The 23526-nt window shown below is 35.1% G+C and overlaps 1 protein-coding gene across 2 annotated transcripts in view; it reads right to left on the reverse strand.

The window, feature by feature from the left end:
* Positions 1–3: 3 nt before the first annotated feature.
* Positions 4–23526, reverse strand: part of SOS2 (SOS Ras/Rho guanine nucleotide exchange factor 2) — a 91360-nt gene continuing 67837 nt past the window's right edge. For both annotated transcript variants that reach the window (XM_042943132.1, XM_042943131.1), the window contains 9 exons: positions 21646–21765; positions 21315–21477; positions 17489–17606; positions 16329–16501; positions 13111–13227; positions 11569–11830; positions 10999–11040; positions 2287–2396; positions 4–1694 (listed from right to left, as the gene is read on the reverse strand). In XM_042943132.1, the coding sequence (XP_042799066.1) occupies positions 1185–1694; positions 2287–2396; positions 10999–11040; positions 11569–11830; positions 13111–13227; positions 16329–16501; positions 17489–17606; positions 21315–21477; positions 21646–21765 (1615 nt within the window). In that variant the 3' untranslated portion in view covers positions 4–1184. The remainder of the gene's footprint in view (positions 1695–2286; positions 2397–10998; positions 11041–11568; positions 11831–13110; positions 13228–16328; positions 16502–17488; positions 17607–21314; positions 21478–21645; positions 21766–23526) is intronic.

Consider the following 23526-nt stretch of genomic DNA (forward strand, 5'->3'; position numbering starts at 1 on the left):
AGAACTCTGATACAAAGCACAGTAAAAGGCCACAGACCAGTAAATAAACAACGTGGCTTTTGGCTACTTTACAACTGCTGCTACAACACTATTAGCAAAACATGCTTTTTCATCACTTTGAACCCAGGAGTCCAAATGGCAAATAAAAGTTTTATTCACTTCTCTGAATAAAAAGTTTAATAAAGCTTTAAGTATTTGCTGGTTTAAATGTTACCAATGTAAAAAAAAATATTTTAAAAATTTTTAGTTAACATGAAATTTATAAAGTTACTAGGTTTTGAGGGCAAAGCAGTTGGTTCCTATGCCATAAGAATTTTTACTCTGAATTTCTGAATTAGTAAAGTAGCAGATTGTATTATAGGCCTCGAGTCACTTAAATTTATATAGGTTATTAGCATTATCTTTAAATATACAATATAAACAAAACTGTACATACATGGCATATTAACTTTGTTTTCCAAAACAATAGGCAACTCATTAGCTAAAGACACCATAGTCTGCAAAAACAAAAGGCACATCTGAATGAGATACATGCCCTTTCTCCCTCTATGATTGGGTTAGGTAGTCTCTGTATACATTTTGACAAAATAATAAACACTTACAGTGCATTCTACTATTTTCATTCTATTTTTCATTTTTGTCTTCAGCAGCAAATTCTGGCATTTAAGACATGGCATTAAAGAGTTTAAGAACAGTGGGTGTTTTTCACAATTCTCCTACATGTAAAAACTATAAGTAAAAACTAGAAGATGGTCAAAGAGTTTTAAAAATCAGTAATACCATACACCCCCTAAATCTGTGTAAATTCATTGCCTTAAAAAGGCATCTATTACTCAAATTTGAAAAATTCCACAAATGCACTATCCCCTTTTTCAGTGCAATCAATGTCACTTTAAACCATATTTTAGCAGAGTCTACAGTGCAAATATAAATTCTTTATACTGGCCTTTTGGCAGCACTGAGGATCCAAAACAAGGCAATGCTACTGATCACCTGAGGATCATGGTAAAGGACTTCTGTATTTTTATTTTTCTGATTTTTAAAAGCTTATTTGATCAGTAGCATTTTTGTAAGAGCATTATTTGTAAAAAGTACTAAAATACTATGCCTTTTTCTGAATAAATTAAAAAAAAAAAAACCTTTACAAATACCATTCCAGTGTCAATGACTACATATGGCTAAGGTCATTGAGGAGTTTCTGCATTTTCTAGCAAAGGCAGTCTGTACGATGGGGGGTGTGAAAGCTCCCGTTTATAAGTCTTTGGTGGCAGTTTTGGTAGGTGAGGGCTTGAATTCTGCCTTGGTGGAACAGGGGGAGCTTGAGGATGAGCAAGGTTATTGTGACTGGAACTGAGCGCATAGCATCGTCGTGGTACTCTTGGAGAGGGTGTGCTAGGAGGAGTATTTGGTGAATTTGGACAGGTACTAACGTCTCTGAGCCACTCTGGATCTCTGTGAAGATGTCCTAGTGGAGGTGGCTGAAGATTAAATGGACAGTTTATAAAGTGTTCTGGAGGCCGAAGGGGAACTGGTGGAGGGGTATCAGGAAGAGGATCTCTCGGCGGTGGTGGAGGTGGACTATGCAGAGGCCCGTCAAATGCACCAGTAGGAGCAGGAACTCTGGGTTTTACCTTTGGAGGAGGAGGTTGTCTTGGTGGAATAGCAGGGGGGTCATCATCAGATTTCGTATTTCCCTAAAAAAAAAAAAAAATTAAATTATACCTCCATTCTCCTGAAAAATCTGTTAAGAAAGGTTTCAAAAGACTGAAAAATTCTTATGTGTTCAGTTAAATCCAGAGGTTCAAAATAGGTTAACCTAATTTAATGATCAGATTTATCAATAAATTACTTGTAGTATAACTTGGGGCCCAGTTTAGAACTTGTTAAAAAATGCAAATTGTTGCCCACCCTAGACCTACTCAATCAGAAACTCTGGCAATCTGGTTTTAACAAGCCTCCCAGGTGATTCTGAAGCAGTAAAGTTAGAGAAGTGCTGGTTTAAAGTTTCAAGAATGCTTTGAATACTAAAGTTTTTTCCATTTCTACCAGAAAGAAAACATACTTCTAAGTATATGTGAATCTGCCCAGCCTCTTTTTAGAAAAAAATATTCCAAGAATTAAGCAATTATTTAAAGTATTTTTCAAATAAAACCAAAGTGTTTTAAAACCTTAAAGGGTAGCCAAATTATAATTGACAGACTTCTTATAAGAACAAGCACTGTTCTGAAGATTCACAACTTTGAATAAGTTGAGTAAGTTAAGGCAAACCTAAGTCCTGTTGACTACCTTGGAATTTGAAGCATCGTGATCAAACTTTTTTCGAGGAGGAAGTGGAGGAGGAATCAGTGGCTCTTCATTTAGTTTATGTAAACTACCACATGAACTGAAGAAAGACTCTAGGGGTAAAAAAGATTAGTTTAACCACAATTCACAGTGCAATCATAAGACAAGACTTTATTTCAATACGTGATCAACTCTGCTACAGCAAATGTCAGAATGTATTGTAGCTGATGGTTGGTTTACCTATCCTCTCCACTAAAAACCGTAAGCTTTTTGAGGGTAGTGTGTATTTATTTTTGTATCCCTAAGCACTAGTACAGTGGTAGTGCTTGATATATGGCAGGTACCATGGCTATATGAAGACATACAATTTAATTAAAATTAATGATGAGATTCTGTATCTCAAAAGCCTTTTTAAAATCTAAAACAAACAAACATATTTGCATATATTGTAGTAACTTCCAGAGAAAGAGCATACATAATCATACATAATTATGAAGCAGCTAGTATCAGATACATTTCTACACAGGTAATAAAACCTCCAAATAGGAGAGCAAAAGGTATGGTTGTATCAAATAACCCTTTCTCTTTGTTAAGTTTCTCACTGATAAAGGACATGTTATATAACCACATTAAAGAGAATTAACAAGATGATAAAGTATTCAGGAGAAAATTCTATGCCAAATAGACATAGAGTATGAACTGTTTTCTGGGGCGCCAGGGCGGCTCAGTCGGTTAAGTGTCTGACTCTTGATTTTGGCTCAAGTCATGATCTCATGTGAGATTGAGCCCCGCATCAGGCTCTGCACTGACAGTGTAGAACCTGCTTGGGATTCCCTCTCCCCCTCTCTCTCTGCCCCTCCTCCACTCTCTCTCTCTCTCTCTCAAAATAAACAAACAAACATTAAAAAAGTACTATTTTCATTTATTTCTTTTGTTTTTCATATGACAAAAATGCCTATAGTTAAGGACCAAGTCTGTTTGATCTCTCTCCATAAACAGTTGTTATAAAAGCAGTGACCATGTCTCATTTATCATTATACTAAGATTGAGTTCACAGGAACTAGTTGGGAAAATTGACGAGTTTAATTTTAAACACATTGTGTGTGAACTGCTTATGCAATATCCAAGTAAAGATGTCAATCTCGTTACTCCACGTAAAAAACTGCTGTCCTGATCATGTGACTCTGCAGTCACCTCATGGGTCTTGTTACCTCAGGGTGTCAGTAGTGGAAAAAGTATGCCTATGGGGTCTTGGCAGATGCTGTGGGATGTTAGGCAGAGCACTATGTGCTGTGGATATATTCCTTTGGCCTGCCCAACATCCTTTGCCCTGTCTTTGGATGCAAACTACTCTTGGTGATAGTGAGTCTATCTCATGTGGTTTAGTTGGCCAATTCGGCCTAGTGCACCCCAACTCCAATCAGAGAAATAACAAGTGTTGGTGAGGATGTGGAGAAAAGGGAATCCTTGTGCACTTTGGTGGGAATGTAAACTGATGCATCCACCGTGGAAAACAGTATGGAGTTTCCTCAAAACATTAAAAATAGAAATACCATATGATCCAGTAATTCCACTACTGAGCATTTACCCTAAGAAAACAAAAACACTAATTGAAAAAGATATATGTACCCCTGTGTTCAGTGAAGCATTATTTACAATAACCAATATATAGAAGCAACTCAAGTATCCATCAATAGATGAATGGATAGGGATGCCTGGGTGGCTCAGTTGGTTGGGCGTCCAACTTCGGCTCAGGTCATGATCTCACAGTTCATGTATTCAAGCCATGCATGGGGCTCTGTGCTGACAGCTCAGAGCCTGGAGCCTGCTTCGGATTCTGTGTCTCCCTCTCTCTGCCCCTCCCCCACTCATGCTCTCTCTCTCAAAAATGAATAAACATTTTAAAAAGTAGATGAATGGATAAAGAAGATATGGGGTGCACGTGCGGGCATACACACACACACACACACACACACACACGCACACAGGAATATTACTCAGCCACAAAAAAGAATGAGATCTTGCCATTTGTGACAATATGGATGGACCAAGAGGGTATGCTAAGTGATAAGTCAGACAAAGAAAAAGCAAATACCATATGATTTCACTTTTATGTGAGTTCTGGAAAAAAAAAAGCCAGAAACAGACTCATAAACACAGAGAACAGACTGGTGGCTGCCAGAGGGGAGGAGGGTAAGGGAATGGACAAAATAGGTGAAAGGGATTAAGAGGCACAAACTTCCAGTTATAAAATAAATAAGTCCAAGAGATGAAAAAAACAGCATAGGGAATATAGTCAATATTATAACAACACTTATGGTGAACATGGAGCAATATAGAGAACTGTCAAATCACTACGTTGAATATCTGAAACTAATATAATACTGCATGTCAACTATACTTCCATAATAAATACTTTTTTAAAGTAAGCTCTATGCCCAACATGGGGCTTGAAATCATGACCCAAGATCATGAGCTGCATGCTCTAATGACTGAACCAGCCAGCTGCCCCAATAATAAATATGTTTTTAAAAGTAAAAAGGAAAACAAAGAAGGGGGCACAGGACTCACTCTTTTAACATGATAGATTTCTAATCTACCTTCCTTTCATACATGTAGCCCTGTGCTTCAGGGAAAGCTGACCTTATCCCTTAAGTCTGGAGATGGGGCCTGATTAGACCAAATCAATAGAGTAATCCAATCCTTCAGCCACAGTGACTGGTTTAGCTGAAGGCATGTGACCTAGTTCACATTTGGAAGATGTGCTAGCAACTACTGAAAACAAAGTTCCTTGCCCTTCTGGAAAAGTACTCTGCCAGTCTGTCTCTCTTTTCTGTACCTCTCTTTTCTTCTTACCTGATGGAATAAAGAAGCAAAGCACACAAACTGTTATGCTCCCGCTACCACTCTTATGACCTTGAAGAAAAACAGTCTTAGATAAAGCTGGTAATTTAGCCAAAACAATGAAGAGTTGAAAAGAAACCTGGTCTTTGGTAACATCACTCAGCCACTGATTCAACAAATCTTAAAGTAGCTTTCCTCTAGACTTCCAGTTATGTGAATCAGAATGTTTTCTTACTGTTTAAGTCAGACTTAGGTGGGTCTTCCCTTCCTTACAGAAACACACACTCATGGAAGTGAAAAATATCTAAATGGTAGAAAAGCTGTGAGAGCTTCTGAATATAGGTCTGACTCTACAGTCAGACCACAAAACCACTATGTTATACTTCTCCATAGCAGGCAGTCAACAATCCTTGCTGAAGCATCAACACAATTTTATTTTTCTATCAAGAACACTTCCTTGGGGCACCTGGGTGGCTCAGTTGGTTAAATCTCTGACTTCGGCTCAGGTCATGATCTCACAGGTTATGAGTTCAAGCCCCATGCCTGGCTCTGTACTGACAGCTCAGAGCCTGGAGCCTGCTCATATTCTGTGTCTCCCTTTCTCTCTGCCCCTCCCCCGCTCATGCGCTTGCTCTATCTCTATCTCAAAAAAATTAAAAACAATAAAAAAAAAAACCCCACTTCCCTACAAGATTAGTGTTTGTGAGCATTTTAAGTAGCTTCAGTGTTTAAAACTAGAATGTAGGATAATTTACTAAACAATTTCTGTAATATTAGCTATGTAAGTTACTTCCAATTTTTTTGCCATCCGTCCATACATTTATTCAACAAATACTTATTGTGCACCTGCTATAGTGCCAGGTGCTGTTCTAGGCACTATGGCAATATAGTAGTGAACCACAACAGGCAAAAATTCATGTCTTTACAGAGCTTATATTCTGCATTGGGGAGAGAAAGTGGACATGGTAAATAAGTAAAAGTATTATGGTCATAAATTAGAAGAAGATATATTAGGTAGGGAAGGAAGATAGGAAAAGATAGGAGGGGAGCAATTTTAAATAGGGTGACTAGGGAAGGCCTCACTCAGGTAACACTGGACAAAAGCCTGAAGGAGGCAAGGGAGCCTGCCATGAGGCCAACTGGGTAAAGAGCATTCTAAGCAGAGGGAATGGCAAAGGCAGAAGTCCTGATGTGGGGATGCATCTATTGTGTGCATCAGGCAGAGTAGCTGGAGCAGAGTGAGTGATGGGAGAAAACAGTAGGTGGTAAAGTCTGACATATCGAAAGAGGCTAAAATGCATAGGACGTTCTGGGCCCTTTGAAAGAACTTTGGCATTTACTTTGAGATGGAAAGCCACTGGGGGGCTATGAAACAAGTCTAACTTACATTCTAAAAGGACCTGGATGCTATATTGAAAACAGACTGTGGGGAAGGTGGGAAGTTAAAATGCTACTACAGCGGTGGCTTGGATCAAGGTGACAGCAGTAGAGATGGTGAGAAACAGTTACATTCTGGATATATTCTGAGGGTAAACAAGACTTATTGATGAATCACATTGGGGGTATGAGAAAGAGAAATAAAAGATAACTCTAATATTTTTGGCCTAAGCAATTAGATACAGTTAAAGCTGGGATAAGGGGCTATGGGAAGAACTACTTTGCAGGGGATGAAAACAAGTTTAGTTTTGGAGAAGTTTGAGATTCTTATTCAATCTCCAAATAGAGATGTTGAAGGTCACTGAGTATATGAGTCAAAAAGTCAAGTGGTTCCAGGTAGATTAAAAAAAAATGGGGAATTATCAATATAGAGATAATATAAGACTGAATGGGCCAAACAAGTGAGTGAGAAGAGGTCCAGGGACTGAATCTTGTAACCTTCCAATCTTTGCTGACTGGAAATATGAAGAGAAACAAGCAAGACAGACTAGTGAGCTGAAAGTAAAATAGAAGAACCAAGAGAGTGGGAGGAACAATGTGATCATGTATGTGACTTCTTCCCAAAATTGGTATTTTGTATTAATGAAGGCAGAAACTTGATCTTTCTGGTTTGCCACTGAATCTGTAGTATCTAGCAGGGTAGCTGTTACAAAGTACTCAATTCCCTATTGCATGAGTAAGCCAAAGGGTATGAACATTTTTATGGTTTGACATATTGTTTACAGATTTCTTTCCAAAAGGGTCATACTAATACACCAATTTACAAGGGATAAATAACATATGAGAGTACCTTTTAACATAGGCTTGCTCCTACTTTCATGTGAACTGTCTATTCATGTCCATTGTTAATGGAGTCTTGCTGTTTTACTCACTGTATGTGAGCACTTTTCATATGTACAATGTTCTTTCTTTCAGGATTTGTTTTAGGGAGTCAGAATTTTATGCAGCTATTCTTAACATCCTCCATTAAATTTCAAGATGAAATTTTCTTTATCATATGGAAAGCATATTTTATTGCCATCCAAAATAATGTCTAGAACTGCTGGTTCTAAAATGGCATGGGGGCACCTGGGTGGCTCAGTCGGTTAAGCGGCCGACTTCAGCTCAGGTCATGATCTCGTGGTCCGTGAGTTCGAGCCCCACGCCGGGCTCTGTGCTGACGGCTCAGAGCCTGGACCCTGTTTCAGATTCTGTGCCTCCCTCTCTCTGACCCTCCCCCGTTCATGCTCTCTCTCTGTCTCAAAAATAAATAAATATTAAAAAAAAATTTTTTTTAATAAAATTAAAAATAAATAAATAAATAAAATGGCATGGTGTTATGGTTTGAATTGTGTCCCCTCAAAAGATATGCTGAAGTCCTAACCCTCAGTACCTGTGAATATGACCTTATTTAGAAATGTGGTCTTCACAGCTATGTAATCAAGTTAGGATCAAAGTGGGCCCTAACCAGTATGATTGGTGTCTTTATAGGAAGAGGAGTAGGGACAAAGAAACAAACAGGGAGAAGATGGCCATGTGACAACAGAGGCAGGGACCGAAGTGATGCACCTATACACCAAAGGATGCCAAGGATAATTAGCAAATACCAGAAGCTAGAAGAGGCAAGGAAAGACTCTCAAAGGTTTCAGAGGGAGCAAGGCCCTGTCAACACCTTGATTTTTGGACTTATATCCTCTAGAACTGTGTTCTTTTAAGTCATTCAGTCTGTGGTACTTTGTTATAGCAGCACTAGAAGAAACAAATATACATAGTAAAAACATTTCCACCACAGAACAACAAGGAAAAAAAGAAACATACAAACTTCACTGAAACCAAGAAACAACTGAATCTTGAAGTTTCAGTACATGAAGGTGGACTACAATGTACATGAAGGAGACAAATGGAGGAAGATGAAACCCAAATGTCTATAGTTAGTGATACTGTCAAACAGCAGTTAATGTGTCCACAGAATTAAAGGAGGGATCAGGACTTAAAGGCACTTGGTATAATGGAAGGCATGGACATGAAAACAAAAGACTTGATTAAATCTATGTAAGGAACAATTAAAACTTGATAGGAGATTGGGGATTTTACTTTCTGGTGAATCTAAACATTGGGCTGTGCTGATAACACAGATTTTTATATTAAATGCTGAGACCACCCAGGCAGAAGACTTGAAGATCTTTCTTTGGAAAAACTAAACATACCTAGAGAAGAGGCCTCACAGATTCTGACATTTGGGGATTTCCTAAGTAAAAATTTCTCATCACTCTATTCACAGTGAAACCTAGAAGTCAACAAGCTTTGCCCATGGATATAGTATTTCCCATCACTTTATCTTGCCTCACTCTAACATATGAAAAGCTAAGGATACCAAACAAGAAAAGAAAACCTCTAATATGAAAGACAAGAGACTACAACTAATAGAAGGAACTCAGAAAGGAAATAATATAAGAAACAAAGCAAAAATTTTTTCCAAAAAACACCAAATCCTACAGGAGATAAGACAGTGAATCCACAAAACCAGGACAACAGGGTGACATAAAATTGGCATGATCAGAGGTAACTAGAAAGAATTTCTCGGAAATTCAAAATCATGATAGATGAAAAAAAAATAGAAGAGTTGGAAGATTAAATGAGGAAATCTTGTGGAAAACAGAACAAGAAAACAAAGATGTGGACAATAGGAGATAAAAGAAAGTTGGAGGCTCAATCTAGGATGTACAATATGGAAAAGGAGCTCGAAAAAAGGAAGTCAGAGAACTTGTTTGGGAGGAAATTATTAGCAATGATACAAGGAACATTTTATAGACATCAAAGACATGAATTTTTTAAATTTAAAGGGCTTAATAAGTAGACAGTAAAATTAAAGAAAAAAATGACCCATATCAAAGCAGATCATTGTATATGTGTAGAACATTAGAAATAAAAACAGAAGATCCTAGAAGTTTCTTGAATATATTGTGGTAAACACTGCTAACTGTCCCCCAGTGCACCTTTCCTTTTCTTCCTTTCAGTAATAGGATCCTATGTATTTTAGCAAGACAAAAGGCTTCCCAGTTACAGACAACATCTCTTAGCCTCCCTTGTAGCTAGGAATGTCTGTGTAACTAAATTTTGGGAAGAAAGCAGAGTAATGTGAGACAGCAACTCCCAGATCACGTTTTTCTAACAAAACTCCTTGACCTTCACCTTCTTGCTGGCTGGAAAATGAACCAGTTGGTCAAAACTCAAAGATGGAAGACCCACTTTGAGAATCCTGAATTGCCTTGCTAGCTTGTGGAGCAGAGTTGTCTACTTGGCCTGCAATTGTGAGAAACAGATTTCCATTTCATTTAAGGCACTGTATTTTGGGGTCCCTTTGCTACCACAAGTATACTCTAGTTTAAAAAAAAAAGGACTGAAACTATAGGGTCACGGACAGAGGATTTCTGTTTATTTTGTTCAGTGTTCTATCTCCCGTACCCTAGACTAGTGCCTGCACATAGGCCTTTAAAAACTGTGCATGAGCGGTGCCTGGGTTGCTCACTCAGTTACTGATTTTGGCTCAGGTCATGATCTTATGGTTTGTGAGTTCGAGCCGCACATTGGGCTCTGTGCTGGCAGTGTAGAGCCTGCTTGGGATTTTTTTTCTCTCCCTCCTTCTGGCCCTCCCCCTGGCCCTCCCCATTCTCCTCCTTCTCAAAATAAACTTAAAAATATAAATAAAAATTAAAACTATGCATGAATAATTTATGAGTGAATGACATTGTACTTCTAAAAAGCAAGCACGAAACCAAGAGGACAATGGGAAAATGCCTTCAAAATTCTGAGGTTTTTTTATTAAAAAATTTTTTTTGGGGCGCCTGGGTGGCTCAGTCGGTTGGGTGTCCGACTTCGGCTCAGGTCATGATCTCGCGGTCCGTGAGTTCGAGCCCCGCGTCGGGCTCTGTGCTGACAGCTCAGAGCCTGGAGCCTGTTTCCGATTCTGTGTCTCCCTCTCTCTCTGCCCCTCCCCCGTTCATGCTCTGTCTCTCTCTGTCTCAAAAATAAACGTTAAAAAAAAAAAAAAAAAAAAATTAAAAAAAAAAAAAAATAAATAAATAAATAAAAAAAAATTTTTTTTTAACACTTTATTTATTTTTGAGAGAGAGAGAGAGAGAGCACAAACAGGAGAGACGCAGAGAGAGAAGGGACAGAGGATCTGAAGCGGGCTCTGTGCTGACAGCCCAATGTGAGGCTCGAATTCGTGAACTGTGAGATCATGACCTGACCCAAAACTGGACGCTTAACTGACTGAGCCACTCAAGTGCCTCCAAAATTCTGAGTTTTAAGCAAATAATTACACTTATTTATAAGAATTTTATTCATTTATTAAAAAATTTTTAGTGTTGCCAAAACCCAAATACCCATATACAAATTTAGTCAACTCGATTATTATCTGTACAGTCATTTCATTAGAATCAACTCACTTACTTGAATGTGGCAAGAGGACTGGAGCAAAGATGCTATTGCTGCCTATTGGAATGAGAAAAGTTAATTTGAAAAGAGAGGTAAAATGTATGGTTTTACTTTAAAAATATGTTTGCATAAAGTAACAAATGTAGTAACAGAGAGAGTACAGAATTTTATCATCCTCTATTGCCATATTTTAAAAGAAATGAACCTGCATAGTTACCTTTGTAGGTTGGATGTTTTTCCTTTCTTAGCATGAGTAGTTCTCTCTCTAGCACAGACTCTTTTTAAACTTCTTTCAAAACTTATCTCTTGTTTTCTTACTGTCTATTGCTCCCTTTAGAGTAGTAGTGGGGCCCAAAAGGTACTAAATAAGTATTTGTTTAATGAATAAATTAGAAAATAAATGCATAAACAATACACAAATGATGCTTTAGTCCCTTGTGTTAATCATTATTTTCACATTTAAATGCCACTTTCCACACTAATATAGTGTGCAAAGGATTCTAAAGTTCCCTAATTAAAATGATGAGAAGAATTATCTGAAACATAAGATTCCTTTTTTACCAAATGGTTTTATCAAATACATACCACAGGAACTGTTGAGATCCACATCTAAAAACACACTAAGGTCTGAAGAAGCAGATACCGGTGGAGTAGATGGCGTATTTGGAGAGGTTGGTGCTGACACAGTTGATTCAAGATCAGTTTCAGCAATCCGACTAAAGCTTATCTTATATGGTTCTCTTTCTAATGGTGTTGGATGACCTCGTAAAGTGCCTGAGGTAGAGCCATGTCGGCCTGTATTAGGCCTTGTTCCAGGAGATTTTAAGGAGAAAGTTGATTTCCTAGGCTAGGAAAAGCAAAATAACTATCATTACTAATTTGCATATACTTTATTTTTAAGGCTTAGCACAACCTTATTAATTCTTATCATATAGTTAAGACAGTACAGTCAAATCCCAATCTGCAAAACACCCTGTAACATTCTAGTAGAACACTTCAGAATTTGATTGCCTTAATTTTAAGATGGACTTGAATACAAGTAAACCTCTTTTCATACTGCAGAAATAAAAATGTTGAAAATCTGTGTGAAAACTTGTTGCTCCCCAAACAATTCAATTCTTCAATTCATTGATATCAATTTTACACATATTTACTGTAGACACAATATATGCAATATATGTTAGGTGCATCAGGAAAAAAAAAGGTCTTTTTTTTTTTCTTCCTAACAGTAAATCACCAACCTCTATGATGGCACTTTAAAGTCTTTGGCAAAAATGCTATCATTGTCTCCTACCCTCAACTTCCACCCCTCTTTTTAAACTCTCACAGTGGTAACCTAATAAAAAAACATGTAACTCAGATTCCAGTAACTTGAATTAAAATCTCAACTGTGCCAATATCTAGCTTTGCAGCCTCGAAAAAGTTATTTAACTTCTTTGAGCCTCAGTTTTGAGATTTGTAAAATGAGAATAAGATCTATATTTACAATTGCTGTCAAGAGGAGATAACATGAAACTACTATGCTTACTTCTTGGCCTAAAGTAGGTGTGTTATAAATGATTTTACTTTCTCCCACATTTTGCTTCCAGTTCAACTACTTAGAACTGGTCTTCCACTACTTCTGTTGCCACTATAAACCCAGGAATAACTAGGAACTGTAGCAGCAACTTTTAGCACGAAGTTCGTTCCACTGGCAACAATGGACTATGGTGCTCTAATGACAGGAGTCATGGTTAAGCCAGAAAAACCGGGATACACTTGCTCACTCCTTTTCCCAGGTCTTTTCATTTCCTGTTCCATTCAGCTTATCTATCATTTTAGGTTTTCACTTTCTCACAACTTTCCCCCTTATACTATAAAGGATTAAAAGCTGACAGATAAATAAGTCCTACTAAGATGAACGATAAACCAGATTTTATCAAAAGGCTAATAACATTGCCCCCCCACAATATATATAACTTTAGAAATAGTATAGTAGTGTAAAACAAAAAACTGAAAAATAGTTATTCAAGTAAATTAGAATTTTAACGGTAGTGTTATATTAAATATTGAAAACTGTTGTAAAAAAACAATTTTTCCAAAAAAATTTTAAAAACCACAATTTTTCCAGAATTGTAATGAACTTACAAATCGAGGTGGCTGTTTGCAGTTTCGGGGTTCAATTTCTAGTGACTTATTGAACAAATAATCTGTAAACTCCTTTTCAGAAGCACTTCCCATGGGGTTAAGGTTTTCAAAGAATCTCTGGAATTAAACAAATTTCTGTAAGTATGTTTTAGATCTTTTTGGAATATGCATTTCACCAGTTTAAAACAAAAAAAAATTATCAACATACTAAGGGATCATGTCTTAGAGTTCACAAGATTGTTCCAATCTCCCTCCTTTCAAATAAAGTTGTATAATTTCTATGGGAGCTGTATATTCTAGTCTTCATTTTCTATAAAGATGAACAGATTTTTATTTATTACCATCTTAATGGCTCAGTATCCCTCAGTTAACATTACTTCTATTCAGTATAACAACAAGATGATTATCACCAATAAGCTATCAAAAGTGTTTAGGGGGCTCCTGGGTGGCTCAGTCAGTTGAATGTCTGACTATTGATTCCAGCCAGGTCATGATCCCAGGGTTGTGGGATGGAGCCCTGAACCATAAGGGTCTCTACACCGAGCGTGAAGCCTGCTTGGGATTCTCTCTCTCTTTCTCTGTTTCTCCCACTCTGTGCCTCTCCCCTGCTCACGCTCGTTTTCTCTTTCCAAAATAAAAGTACGTAGGGGCACCTGGGCCGCTCAGTCAGGTAAGCATTTGACTTCAGCTCAGGTCATGATTTCATGGCTCGTGAGTTGGAGCCCTGCGTCGGGCTCTGTGCTGACAGCACAGAGCCTGGAGTTTGCTTCAGATTCTGTCTCCCTCTCTCTGCCCCTCTCTGACTTGCACTGTCTCTCTCTCTCTCAGATATAAACATTAAAAAATTTTTTTAAATAATAAAATAAAAGTATTTAGAACAGAATTATAGTTAAAATTCACAATGAAACTTTTTTTTAAAGAAAGATTTTAAGTAATCTCTACACCCAATATGGGGCTCAAACTCACACCTCCAAGAATAAGAGTTGCATGCTGAGCCAGCCAGGTGCCCCACAATGAAACTTTTGATAATTGGGGAGAAAAAAAAAGATGAGTTGGATTAAGTTCTATTCAAATTCAAAAGTAATTTCAAGAATAACTATAAACTTATCTGTGCTAACCTCTAGTAAAATAACTTTTCTTGTCTTTAAGGAAAAACATTTTCTAAGCTTAAATTTAAGTTTTTAGGTAGGAAATTTAGATGATTTAGCAAAGGGCAAAAAGGAATATAAATAGCAATCTCACTAACCAGAGATCTGTTAACATTTTACTAATAGAATATAGTTCCAATGTTTTTACTGTGTGAATATATGCATGTATACATATATTAGTTTTGGGGGGTTATTTTGCAAAATTGGGACCACACCACAGTTATTGGTGGCTTATTTATAAAACACAAATTTTAGCTCTAGTGTATTTAATCATATGGATGTTCCAAAATATATTTCACTTATCTCCACATAGGCAGTTATCCACAACAGTGCTAATTCTTTGTTATTACAATAATTAGTATTATTATTATTAACTTCTTGTGCATAGTTTTCTGTACATTTCTGATGATTTCCTCTGAAAAATTCCTTAGAAGCAAATCATTAGATTTAACTTTATTTAATTTTGAAGTGGTTTAGAAGCATATGTAAAAATAAGTATTGTTTTTCACTTTAAGGGTAGGAAAAATGAGCTTTAGAATTTCTGATATAAAATTCTCCAATTTTCAGGCTTTCTGCCAATGTCAAGAAAATTATATTACTCTAACAATATTGAATCAACTTGTTCTTATATTCAGGTTAGCCAAATTAAATCATATGAACCAACAGTAATTTAAAGACTTTAATAAAGTTATAATAGCAATATTCTTGATTTTCTCACCCTTTGCTCTATTTTTAAACACCACTTAACTATGGCTTGAAAAGTGAATAGCTACTTTGTCTATGTTTAAATTTACTTTGACTTAATCATAAAGAAAGCATTCTTTGCTCCCACATCTCCAAGAAGAATGCTATAAATGATGGTAGGAAGTCTAGACCAGACCACAAAAAACTATTAGGAGTTACTGAGATATGAATGTTAAAAGTTCTATTTGAAATATACCCAACTACAATTTAACATTATTTCTCTGGGAAAATGTATTATAAACTCTAATCTGGGCTTCAAGAACGTATTTCTTTAGACCTATGAAGTTGCACATCACAGAGGGCTGGCCTAATGTTGAGGGAAGAGAATGAAATATGGGACCACCAGCATCATTTTCTTTAAAGCAGGTATCTGTCTATGTTTTCATAATGGCGTACCCTAGGTCATTCTTTCTTAGGACTAGGGTATTTTGTTTTGAACTCAGAACAAAGAATAGTTACCATCTTATAATTTAGGAGGGTGGGAGTCATGGTGGCCATTTTCACTTAATATGCCTAACCTGCAGATTAAGTCTGAAAGTTTAACACAATTTTTAATGTGACAGGTGAACTTATTCCAATAGCTATTATTTGTTCTGAATTTCAAATAAGTGTAACACAATAAAATTCATTTAACATAAACATAGTATCATAATTTACTATGAGTTAGACGCTATCCCACATCTTATAGTGCTACAGAATCAATGTTATGAACCACTGCTCAAAATAGAATATCAATTGATAGAATGTTAAAAAAAAAATAATTTTTTGCTATGCATACATACAACCAACCTCTTCCCCTATTTTAAACCCAGCGTTCTTATGAAGAAATTAATTACTTAATGTTACATTGGCACATGTAAAATATCTAAAATGGCTATCAATCAATGATAGCACTAGTAGCGGACTTTCTCTTTACTACATGGACATCAGAGTTACATTCCATTTCGTCACTCATTTTTTGAACGTATTATTTGAAACAATTGCACAAAGAAGCAATACTCTCATGAGAAACTATCTAATATATGTATTTTTAAGATTTTATTTTTAAGTAATTTCTACACCCAACTATGGGGCTCGAACTTACAACCCTGAGATCAAAAGCCACATGCTCTACCAACTGAGCCAGCCAGGCCTCCAGTACCTAATAATAATTACTGCATATTGTTAGCACAGAACATCTAATATTTACTTCTATCTATTAATTATTAACTTACTATATTATTTTTATAGTAAAATAGGTGGCATAACGCGTGGTTATGATATTTCTTACAGATTGCAGAGGATTTATTATGTTCTCTTTTAAGGATAAGCAAAGAAAATATTTACCCTCATTTCTGGTTCTATCCGTAAACAGTAAGGTTGATTCTGATACTGCTGAATTTCTCCAGTAATTTCAGCTACTTTCCTCCTCTTACTGAAATTGATTAAATCTTTCCCTTTCTTTTTTAAAAAATCATTATTCCCTTCTTCAGTTTTCAGAATATTTGTTAAATATATTCCTAGTAAAAAAAAGTATTTGAAGTTATAAAATTTGTTACTTAATCAACCATTTGAAAAAACAACTGTTCTAATAAAGTTGAAAGACATCCTATAATCCAGCAATTCTACCCCTAAAATGTTAAGTCTCTGATAGGCGTATTAATCAATTTTACATTAGGAATTTTTTTAACATGGGAAGAATTAAAAATAAAAAGAAAATTAGGGTTTAGAAAAGGCTTAATTTCTTTCTTAGACTAATAGCCTAAAATAAAAGGATTCATTCACAAAGTCTAAATTATAAGTGTTATATATGTTCTAACCATTTTAATATTTGATTATAAATATTTAATGCCAATGATCTTAAATAATGATCAATAAATAAATTTTAAGCCAATTCTGGTGATAAGACTACAGATTTATAAACTAATCCTCTGTTTTCCCAAAGCCCATAATTTAGATAGAAAAAGAATTATTCCTCACTCTGGGATAGTAAGAAAGTTTTTAGCTCCTTTTTCATACATAATTATGGGTTCATTTAAATCAGTAGCTCTCAATGGGGGGGATAATTTTCTCCTATAGGGGATATTTGGGATTGGCTAGAGATGTTTTTGGTTAACATAACTGGTTGTGTATGTGTGTATATACACAGGCATACATGTTTGTTCAAAATTCCTATGTTGAAATCCTAATGCCCAATGTGATAGTATTAGGAGATGGGGTCTTCAGGAAGTGCTTAAATCATGAAGATGGAGCCCTAGTGAATGGGATTAGTGCTTTTATAGAAAGACTCTACAGAGCTCCTTACAACTCTATGAGATAATTTTTATAACCTTATGTTAAAGACAGGGAAGTAGAGACTTTAAGTTTTATTTATCAATATGAACAGCTACTATCTGAGATATGCTCAGTTATAAAAATTGGGACAATCTGCCTTTAAAGGCTGGTATCTCTTGGCTACAAAAAACTGTACCTAAAATGTAAGCATAAATCTATATTTAGTAACTTACCAAAAAAAGGCACACAAGGTGGATTGATTGACTTAAGTTTTACTAGATATTTTTTAAAGTGATCTTGACTTAATTCCACAGCTTCATCCAAAATTCTCCTTTTTCTTTCCTGCAATGCCTTTAAAATATATAAAGTGAATATAATTTGTTTTTTACAATTCAATCATATTTTATGAACACAGAGTTTGGAATTTTATAAAATTCTGCAAATATCTGAAAAATAACTTTTTAAATTAAGGATGTGTAGTATTTCTTTCTGTACTTGCCTGAAATGATTTATCTATAAATATAAAACTTTTTAGTTTTTTTGATGTAAATTAGATGATTAAGCAATAAAAAATTCTTCCCAAGACCTTATTAGTTATATTTCTGATTAGCCAGAGTTTCAAGTTATAGCTATAGGAGAGAAATATAGTCCCAAAGCATTCAAATATTTTTGTACTTTCTACTGAAAGGTCTTTTGGGGTTAAGGGTAAGATTTTGCTAAGGAGGAGAAGGGTGTGGGAGGGAGAGAAGAATTGAATGAAAATTTAGTAAAGCAAGTAAGCAGAGTCATTTCTTTTATATTTCATTATTACATTTGTTACAAATTAATTTATTTTTAACCTTGTAAGTACACACACACACACACACACACACACAGGGCAAACTTTATACTTGACAGAAACTGTTCAATGCATTTCCTTTAACTTAAGGAAAAAGCAAAGGTGACTGCATTGTTAACTTTTATTCAGTACTATACAGAAGTCCTAACTAGCATGAACAAAAAAAATAAAGTTCTAGAAAATGAAAAGAAAAATTGTCAGTATTCACAGAGGAAATAACTGTCTGTGAAGAAATAAATCTACATATAGAGTATTAATCAGAGAATTTAGCAAAGTTTCTGGATATAAAACTAATAGGCAAAAATCAATTGCATTTTTAGATATCATCAATAAAGAAAACAAGATATTAAAAAATATTCTAATATAAATCTAACAAAAAGATATGAGATCTTCATGAAGAAAACCATAAAACTTTATTAAATGAATAAATAAATGGAGAGATACACATGATCATGGTTTGGAAAACTCACTGTAAAATTGTCAGTTCTTCATCAATTGAACCAACTGCAATTTATATAACCAATGCAATTCCCATCAAACTGTCAATAAATGTATGGAAGCAACTGGCTAGCCAGCCATATGGAACAAAACATGAAATTGAACTTCAACCTCACTCCATACTGAAAACTTATTTCCAGCTATGGCGGCGTACCTGGGTGGCTCAGTCAGTTAGGCGTCCAACTTTGGCTCAGGTCATGATCTCGCTGCTGGTGGGTTTGAGCCCCACAAGGGGCTCTATGCTGACAGCTCAGAGCCTGGAGCTTGCTTCTATGTCTCCCTCTATCTCTTCCCCTTCCCCACTCAGGCTCTCTCTTTCTCTCTCTCTCTCTCTCTCCCCCCCCCAAATAAATAAACATTTTTAAAAATGTAATAAAAACTTATCTTCAGCTGGATTAAGGACTTAATGTGAAAGACAAAACATTAACATATTAGAGGAAGATCAATTAAACAAGACACCCAAAAGCACAAATTATAAAAGACAAAATAAATAAATTTGACTACATTAAAAACTTTTGTTCATCAAAATACATTTTAAAAAAGATGAAAAAGGAAGATCTGACAAGAGATATTATCACACACTGACAAAAGACTAAGTTCCAGTATATAAGACAACTCATACAGATTCAAAAGAAAAACTCAACAATTAAAAAGTCAAAAAATTTCCATAAGAAGAAATACAAAGAACCAATAAATGTTTAAAAAGAGGTTCAAACTCATTAGAAATCAGGGGCTTATCAACCAAAACCACAAGACTAGAAAATGAAAAGGACTGACAATGTCAGTACTGGTGAGAATGTAAAACAACCAGAACTCACACATTTCTGGTGGGAGTATAAACTGGTACAATTACTTGGGAAAACAATTTGGCATCTTCTAGTATAGCTAATGATACCCATATCCTATCATCTAGTAGTTCTAGGTAAATAACAGAGAAATTTGTGCATGCATGCACTAGGATTTATTTAGAGAATGTTCATGGCACCATAACTGATAATAGCTTCACACTGGAAACATGCAAATGGCCATTAACTAATGAATAAATACTTAAAGTTTGGTAAATTTATTCTTATAATATGATACAGCTATGAAAAAGAATGAACTATAGCAGCAAGAAACAACCTGGATGAATTTTTTTTTTAAGTTTATTTATTTGGAAAGAGAGAAAAAGAGAGCGTGAGCAGGGTAGGGGCAGAGAGAGAGGGAGAGAAAGAATCCCAAGCAGGTTCCACACTATCAACACAGAGCCTGATGCGGGGCTCTATCTCACGAACCGTGAGATCTTGACCTGAGCCAAGATCAAGAGTTGGATGCATAAATGACTGTGCCACTCAGGTGCCCCAACCTGGATGAATTTTAGGAAGATAATGTTGCATAAAAAAAGCATTTGAAAAACTATATTCATATATAATTAAGAAACATGCAAAACGAAATAGTACATTGTTTAGAGATACAAATAATAAAACTACAGGAAAATAATAAGCAACAAAATTCAGAATGGTAATTGGCTCTGAACAGATGAAAAAGGAGATGGAATTGGGAGTTCTTAAATTGGATACCAGGTATACAGGTGTTGTTTGTATTTTTATTCTTTCGGCTTTAGACATATTTTATAAATATTGTTCTATACCTAATATTAAGAGACTAAAACTTAAACCTCTCAAAATAAATACATTACACTTTAGAGTTTTTCAAAGTCAGAATTAAAATTATTAATCTATTAAATAGATTAATATTTGGCAATAATCAACTGTTAATATCCTTCATATATGAAAAATTCATACAAATAAATAAAATGCAAACACCCAAATAGAAAAATACATACACGAAAGCAGTTTGCCTTCCACTCCCCTCTAATCATAACCAACTGAAAGAACCAATGTTAAGAAAAGAGTATGTATCTTTCCATACTCTTCTCAATGCTCATGCAATTCCATTAACATGTTTAGGGTTTGCTCTGTTTTGTTACATAAAAATGAAATCGTATAATACTCATTGTTCTGAAGTTTTTCCCCTGTAATATTACAAATATTATTTTAAGACAATACACAGATCCTACTCACTTTTTTTCTAGAGCTGAATAGTATTCTACACTGTTGGTGTAGAACAATGTATTCAAGTCATTCTATTTATGGACATACAGGTTGTTTCTACTACTAGTAGTACTACTACTACTAGTGGTTTTCTGCTACTACAATTAACGCTGCAGAAACTACATCTTTGTACATTAACCACACAGTCTGGCACTTTTATTTCTGGATCCAAGAGTATGTGTTTTGTAACATATACTTTCTGTATCTTCTGAATTTTCTATAACAAACACTAAACATGTACTCTTATATATAATTAAAAAAACCAAATTTTAAGTTTTAGAAAGACTTCTCTCCATGTTTCTCTTTCTTTGACTGTATACATTAAACTAAAGGTAATTGAAGTAATTTGTATACTTATGTTTAAAATGCTTGTCATTTATTTGAAACAATCGATGTGTCACTGGAAAAATCCGTCTGGAACTTCATTACATTTAAGTAGCATATTAAACAGAGTCTCAAGTCTCACATTCCTTGAAGAATCCTAGGCTTACCAGTGTGTACTGATACATTTAAGGGAATAAGATGATCTATAAAGGATTCATTCAAAACTACTGGTGGTAGAAGCAGTGTCTTTTACATCAATTGTATCTCCCCCCCAAAAAAGATAAAATATTTAAGCCTAAAACTTACCTCAAAAGTATGGTCTAGTCTGTACACTGACACTGAATTTACTGCACTGACTATCTCCAGTACACCATTGAAATTATTCAAATCTTGAAAAACTTGCAGAATTTCTATAATTCTACTTAGTACTGCCACCCGTTCCTCAAAATTTTCTGCTTCCACAATGCACCTGACCAAAAAAATAAAAATAAAAAAAATCATGGCTTAAAATGCAATTATGCAATTTCCTCGCCTCATATAGAAAAGAAGAAATGTATTTTTAGCCAGAATTTAAGCTTATAGATGACTTCTATTATGATTATTAAGAAGTAATAAGACAGAATAAGTAAACACTCACTTTTCAAACCAGAGGGTGAGATTTGTGGTATGGCGAATCATTTTTAATAAATTTGGAGAATTTATTTCTTTATCTTCTTTGGTCCACACACTCCCTACAAGTTCAGAAGGCTGGACTTTCCTGTGGAACCAAAAATCAGTCCAACTTAACTTACAAATGATTAGTATCAAAATTATTTAAAGATCTCCTAAAACTTAGTAAGGAAAAGACAACCCAAAAGATAGATGGACAAACATATAAACAGGTTTAAATCACAGAGGACTGGACCCAAATAGTCACATAAACATGAAAAAAAATTTTATCTCTTATTCAGGGAGAAGAACATTAAACCACAACAAAATGCCATTTCACTCCTGTCAGACTAACAAAAGTCTAATGATACCAAATGGGTAAAGATGTGAAAAAAACAGCACCTTTCCAACACTAATGTGCAAGTGAAAACTATAACAATCACCTTGTAAATAAATTTAGCAATTTCTCAAAATACTGAAGATATACATATTCAATTACTCCACAATTCTATCTAGGTATATATTCTAGATACACCAGGTTATAAGAAAACATGAATAAGAATATTCAGTGAAGCAGTCATTATTTCCAAGAGTGAAAAATCACAAACAACCTAGAGGTTCATCATCAAGAGACTAGATAAATTATGGAGCATTCATATAATGGAATATCACACAGTAATTAGAATAAGCAAACTAGAGCTGTATTCACCAACTTGAATACCAGAAACAATTTAAGTGCAAAATATGTTGCAGAATGATACATAAGTATAAACTATTTTAAATCTGCAAAACAATATTATATACTGTTGATCAATGTGTGTATGTATATAAATTATAAAGACATACATAAGAACAATAAACACCAAATAAAGGATAGTCGTTATTGGGAGAAAGAAGAGGAATGGAATTGAGAGGAATTAGTGTAAGGATTTCATTTTTGTAATGCTTTTGTTGTTCATGAGCCCTCCTTATGTAATTTTCTACATTTTTTTTAAATACTTGAATTACTTCATTAAAAAACCGGACATAAAAGCAGATTAAATCATTGTATACAGTCAGTCAGGATTACATATTTAAAAAATTGACCAGTGGCATACCCATCAATGTCCTACAGACTGGCTATTAATTAATTAAAAAAAGGTTTTTAATCAGTAGATTCAAGTATACATGGATATTTGCTAACAGTTTTTAAAATAAGTTTTCTTATGTGGTTCTATTATTTCACCAGAAATTCAGTTTACAGTGTCAACGTTTTACATGTTAGTCTTAATCCATAATACACATATCACTTAACAAACCTATTTTCTGTGTTCTGAAGGCAGGTCCACATAGAGCTAAGTGTTTTTGTTTTGTTTCTGATGTCCACTCATGTAAAGTTACTTTATGAAGAAAAACTTGATACAGTACTATTTGCTTTTTAATCTCATGTAACAAGTCCCTCATTCCTACCTTTACAAAAGCAAAAAACAACCTGAACTCCAAATTACTTAAAATACAACACAACACTCTGAATCAGATGTTGACAACTTCTGATGTGTGTGCTAAATTCTGAATGGCACAGCCAGGGCGAACCAGAAGCCCAATTCTAAAGAAGGAAAAGTTTTTATCTCTGCTGCCTTCCTACATTCTCCATTAGCACTAAATTTTGGATATTCTTGCTTTTCCCTTTAAAAAAAAATGGCTGCCAATCAGGATAACTTCTTAAAGGTATTTGTATTTTGGAAGGGATTCCTAAATGCAGAAAAGTTTTTGATGGAATGATAGTGGTGGGAGGTCATTTTTTGACAGAGTTGGGGGAGGATGCAGTTACCTGCAAGGCCTGTACTCTTCATAGGAGCCTGGGTTGTAAATGAAAGAAGAAAGCTTAAAT

The sequence above is a fragment of the Panthera leo genome, chromosome B3, assembly GCF_018350215.1.
Source record: "Panthera leo isolate Ple1 chromosome B3, P.leo_Ple1_pat1.1, whole genome shotgun sequence".
Classification (NCBI taxonomy): Eukaryota; Metazoa; Chordata; class Mammalia; order Carnivora; family Felidae; genus Panthera; species Panthera leo.